This window comes from Microchirus variegatus, assembly GCF_963457635.1.
Source record: "Microchirus variegatus genome assembly, chromosome: 5".
NCBI lineage: Eukaryota > Metazoa > Chordata > Actinopteri > Pleuronectiformes > Soleidae > Microchirus > Microchirus variegatus.
In genome coordinates, this window is record NC_139806.1 from 29,031,975 (window position 1) to 29,037,974 (window position 6,000).

Below are 6,000 nucleotides of genomic sequence, written 5' to 3' on the forward strand. Positions count from 1 at the left end.
CAACATACCTGTGGTAAAAAATAAAACTGTAGTATGTGTACGACTGACTTTTTGTGAAACAAATAGGACAAAAGTGCTATTAACGGGTAAAAGTAGCAGCGTTAGCAACCTTGTGCCGGGGTTTGTGGGCGGTTGCTCCAACTCTCTGACATTAATTCCACATAATTAAATAATAAGTAGCTATTATACATAATAATTATGTTCATGGTGTATTGTTGTGTGTTTAACAGATTTTAGGAGGTTGTTTTCACAGCCGGTGCTGCCCATGGCTAGCCGCTAGTTAGCATACGACTCGCTAGCATAGCCTGTTGACAGTGTGAAATCAGAGTGTGTGTCTCTCTCATGTCGGACAGTGTAGTGTTAGTCTGATGTCACGGCGAAGGGCTAAAAAAAAGGGGTGGGGGGGGTGCTAAAATTAGCTCGTCCACCCAGGTGTCATGTTTACATCGGCGCTCATCAGAGCTGGAGATCTCGTGTCAGAAACGCGACGATCGCCAACAAAACTCCCCAACACACACACTCACTAAACATACACACTTGCCATCAACACAATCATAACAAAAATATACACTCCAAATGAAATAGCTTGATTTTTAACGGCTTTTTATGTAAAAAATGATCAAACAAAACAATCAAGTTTACTAATATGAAGTGTTTAAGTGTGAAAATGCCGCTGAAAATACTCAGAAATTTTATATTTTGCACTCGAATTAGGTCAAAGGTTTGAGAAACGCTGATTTAAAATCATGTAAGGTGACATTTATGGTTTAATGTGTTCCCACAAGTGCAGGAAAGTGTGTGTGTGTCAATACGTGCATTGTGTCAATGGTGTGTCCTCACTAAGACATAGAAACAAGTTTGTGTGTGTGTGTGTGTTTATTAGAAAGATCAGGACAGACCTCCTGCCACACCCAGAGGGCGAGGCAGCATGACTTTTAACAGAAATACTGGGTGCGGTTGGTGTGTGTGTGTGTGTGTGTGTGTGTGTGAGTAACACAGCATAAAATATAGACAATCAGAGAGAGAGAGAGAATGTTTAATACAAACAAAGACAACAAGTGTTCGTGGTTACCAGTGCCTGTGGTGGTTGTGTGTGTGTGTGTGTGTGTGCGTGTGTGTGTGTGTGTTGCTGGGCAGGGCCATCCCAGAACTGTGGTGTAAACACCGGTTACGTAATCCGGTCTGCCGTCGTCACACCTCCGTGTTAAATGGCCAACGTTGTTATTGTTTCATTTTTTTTTCTGTTTGCTGATTTAAACATGTTTGACCCATGACACGTTGACCTTTGACCTCATGATTTAAAATGGGCCGTTTAAAGGTTTTTTTTAAGGTTTTAAAAAACACACAAATGCGATTCAGTTCGTCTGTGGTCCGGTGTTTCGAGGGGAAATAAATCACAAAGGATAAACAGCAAGAGAGAAAGAGGTGTGTGTGTGTGTGTGAGAGTGAGTGAGTGGAGACACAGCTGTTTTGCTCGCTGACTCTCTGGCGCCCCCCAGTGGCTGCATGAGCACTCAAACTCAAAGTCACCTGAGCTGCACCAGAGACAAAGACACCATTGCAAAATAAGATCATACAAATGTGTAACATGTATAAGAAATACAAGATATGAGGAAACTTGGTAAAACTTTATTTTATGAAATATTTGACAAACAATTAAATTATACAATAATACATGGTAATAAGGAACATTTTACATTTGTAAATTATATTTTCGAAATTCTTATTGTGATGTTTCAGCTCACATTAATCATTTTATTTTTAAATAGTGATCTTTCAAAATTAATTTGTTTCCATGTAGTTTTTATATGTTTATAACATGACGTATAATCCATGTCAAACACGCATTAGAAACTATATAAATAAGTGTGTCATAAGTTAATTTAACAAAAATATGTATTTTTTTTAATAATGTAAAGTTAAAGTAATGTGTTGTTACTTTTCATTTGTGATGTTTATGTTGGTCTTGAAGATGAATACACTTTTACTGGTTAAATTTGTACATTTGTGTTATTTCTTGTTACTTAAGTCGCTCTAGTTTGTGTTAGTTTTGTTTGTTTCTTCAAGATTCTTCTCTGACATGTTTTAACTAACTAACTCATTCTCTCAATCTCTCTCTTTAGGTCCGTCATCGACTTAGAGCCCGTCGATCCCGACTCGCCGGACGTGAAGCGGCGGCGAATCCACATGTGCGACTACGAAGGCTGTAAAAAGGTTTACACCAAGAGTTCACACCTCAAAGCTCACAGGAGGATACACACAGGTGAGAGAGAGAGAGAGAGAGAGAGCACAAAACAAACACGTTTAAAAAAAAATAACAAACAGGATTTAGAATGATAATGATAATAATAACAATAATAATGATAGTAGCCTTAAAACTGGATCAGGATCCTGCAGCCTGCAAGACGAGCACACAAAACAAACATGTCAAAAAAATAGCAAACAGGATGTAGACTGGAAATAACAATCATAACAACAATAATAATAATGATAATAATAATAGTAGTAATGATAGTAGCCTCAAAAGTGGATCTGGATCCTGCAGCCTGCAAGATGAGCTCACAGAGAGAGAGAATGCGCACAAAACAAACACGTCCAAAAAATAACAAACAGGATGTAGACTGGAAAAAACAATAATAATGATAATGATAGTAGCCTCAAAACTGGACCTGGATCCTGCAGCCTGCAAGATGAACACACACACACAGAGAGAGAGAGAGAGCAAGGGGAAAGGAAGGAAGGAAAAACACAAACAAGGGAGAGAAAGAACAAGGTTAATGACATATAATGACGTCATAGTCATATATATATAATGGTGTCATAGTGATACCCTGAGTGTGAGAGCGTGAATTCCCCCAGCAGGATCCAGGTCTATAGCAGCCTAACTTAGAGATGTTTCAGGTTTCCCTGGAAGTCTAACTTTCAACTATCCACACTTTTACAAACGTTTCCTCCTAAAAAAGACATAAATGAATGAGGATTTCACGGTGTCCTCACGTCCTTTGTCCCTCTGTCCTCTGCAGGAGAGAAACCCTACCACTGTACCTGGGAAGGCTGCACCTGGCGCTTCGCCCGCTCCGATGAGCTGACGCGGCACTTCCGCAAGCACACGGGGATCAAACCGTTCCGCTGCACCGAGTGCGACCGCTCCTTCTCGCGGTCCGACCACCTGTCCCTGCACCGCCGCCGCCACGTCATGATGTGAAATCACCCCCCCCCCCCAAAAAAAACAAACAAAAACAAAACAAACTCCACCTCTTCCCCTCGGAGGTTCCTCACAGCACATCTTGTACCAGTTCCCCCTTCATCCAGGACACAGGCTGTCCTTCGTCCTCAGCGGGATTATCTTTTCTGTGTGTGTGAGACCAGTGGATTCTGTGCTTTTCCTAATGAGACTGAAGGACAACAAGCAGCAGCAGCAGCAGCAGCAGCGAGGACAGGACGTCCATCACGACCTGAGGAGACGAGGAAGGACATGTGTGTATTGTCTCTTCGAGCTGCTTGTGTTTTTGTTTCTGTTCATATTCACAGTTGGGAGGTTGCATGAAGTCACAGTCGTGTAACTCAAATTCAAAATTAAGTGAAGTGACATTTATCCAAACAGCGTAACCATGGCAACGTGGGAGTAATAAACAACGAGTCAATAAAACAACTAAGGATGGGATGGCGTTTTGATTCCCGAAATCTCAACGCTAACAACACGGAAAACTGCAAATGTCTAGTCTTCATGGGATTCGTAACACGGGATTTGTGTCGCTACGTTTGGCATAAGCAAAACTCACCTCTACTTGCGTCTTTTGCGAATTTTTTTTTCCATCTTATCGTGTGAAAAAGCTAGCGCTGTGTCAGAAAACATGCAAACACGAATTTGAATCTCAGAAGTTCCTAAATCATTCGTAAACGGGACACGTCTGACGCTTGTGTCGGACGACGCTAGCCGCGAGGTCATTGATAACTGCGTATCAAGAGATGCTAATGTCGCTAAAGTGATGCTGACGTGCTGTTAGCCATCGTTGGGCGAATTTTGTCCGACAGAAAGCATCGCTAACAGGGGAGAGGAAACTTGTGCGTACAAAGGCGTGTGCTACAAAGAGAAGCGGCTTACCCACAATGCATTTCGGCAAATACGTTTGTTTTTTTAATTATCACAGCTGTTTGGATAAAGTTACTCACAAATCTGCAGCGGCTTTTCAAAGTAAAAGCCTCCCAACTGTGTGCATATTGGCCTGTGTTTCTGTCGTGACATCAAGCACTGATGTGGCCCCGCCCCCTTCTGTCCCAATAATAACCCCGCCCTCTGGTACAGGGAGCTACAAGACTGTGAACTTTATAAAGTTTCATTTGTTTTAATTGTTATCAATCAAGTTATTGTATTTTTGCGTGCCCTGCCTCCTGCCCCGCCCCCTGCCCCGCCCCCTCGCACACGCCCTTTTTTTCTAAACCTTCTTCAATAACAGTATTTGCTTTTTTTGTGCGTCGTCGTTTGCTTGCTGTGTTTTCCTTTTGTTTTTTGTTTTCATTTATTTTCCGTTGTCAGGTTTATTAACAGAGCGGCGCCCTCTTCTGGATAAAAAAAAGACAAAAAAATATTTCAGATCATTTTGTTGTGAAAAAAAGACACAAATAGTTTGAGGTTACGAGGGAAAAAAAACTCACACAGGGAAACGGGGGCGCTTTGAGTGTGTGTGTGTGTGTGTGTGTGTGCGCGTGTGTGTGTGTACAGTGAATGTGTGTGTGTGTACAGTGAATGTGTGTGTGTTTTGAGCCAAAAACATAATCCGAATTTAAGAATTTTCCGGGCACTTGTCGTTCTTTTACCTTTTGCCCGTCGAGCCTTAATTAACGAAGTCAATCTGAAAAAGCAGAGAACCACTGACACGCGACGTCTCATCTCACCGCGGATTATTCGCAATAAATCGTACATTTGCGACGTATTTTCAAAGACAATTAACGTTAAAAACAGACGCTAACCTTTATGGAAAGTGATCAGACAGAAAAAACACAAATGAATGAAGTTAATTCAAATTAAAGAGTCAATAAAGTTTATTTTGAATAAATGAGTCAACATGGTCGCTGATATCAGTATTCAAATTTCTTTATTGCTGTTTTTATTCAAAACAACAAAGTACGACTATGAAAGGCTCATATTGACTGTGGAGCCAAAATGGCCGCCAGTGGACGTCGGCTGTCGGTGGTTCTGGGGGGAAAAGGTGGCGATGTGTGGGTCCATCACTGAGCGCTCTCCTCGCTAACATATCTACCAGGGTAAAAGTTGAAGTGGACTAATCCTGATCCTGATCCTGATCCGGATCCGCGCTCTGATCCATGTCTTAAGTCAAAAGCAGGGGGGCGCTGTTTCTCAGCTCCCGAACTGGGCTGAACTTGATTATGCAACATAAAAAAAAATTGCAGATTTTTGGTCGCCAAACACACCACAGCTCCCCCTAGTGGTCAGGAGGATGTGTGGTGTTCAGTTTTGTTGTTTTTGCTGTTGAACAAAATAAAAGCCTCACACACACACACACACACCTGATTTTTCATCATATGAGAAGTGATGATGATGAGTATATGACATGAAAGAGGGCGGATTGTATTATGGTCTGTACACTGTAAAAAATAAATAAAAATAATAATCCCTTAAAACAAAATAAAGTGTTGTTTTAAGGGATTATGCTTGATTTTTTTGCAGTGCAGATTAATGCAATGTTCCCTTTTCTGTTAACACTCACCCTCTGCTTCAAGCTAAAGGGCAAGTTCAGATTTTGTGTGGTTGTTTGTGTTTTGGTGACCAGTTTAAGAAACTTAAGGTCTGCTTATAGTGGAAAACAAATTTTCACCACTTAATCTACACCAGCTTCCGTCTCATCATTAAAATGCCTTTTCATCATGGAAAACTCATGTTTGTGAAGCACACCACACTCCATAGAGAAAAACAGCGATTGTAGCCCACAGTGAGACAGGTCTGCACGTTTGTGTCTCTTTGGCAAATGCAAACGGAAG

General features: G+C 41.3%; 1 protein-coding gene across 2 annotated transcripts in view; it reads left to right on the forward strand.

The window, feature by feature from the left end:
• The window catches only part of klf8 (Kruppel like factor 8), a 61,172-nt gene extending 56,750 nt beyond the window's left edge, over positions 1-4,422 (forward strand). Inside the window, exons 6-7 of one of the 2 annotated variants that reach the window (XM_083890037.1) lie at positions 2,124-2,263; positions 3,024-4,422. In XM_083890037.1, the coding sequence (XP_083746163.1) occupies positions 2,124-2,263; positions 3,024-3,205 (322 nt within the window). In that variant the 3' untranslated portion in view covers positions 3,206-4,422. Of the gene's footprint in view, positions 1-2,123; positions 2,264-3,023 lie in introns of those variants that run through there. The other variant, XM_083890038.1, reaches the window with a different exon arrangement.
• The last annotated feature ends 1,578 nt before the right edge of the window (positions 4,423-6,000 follow it).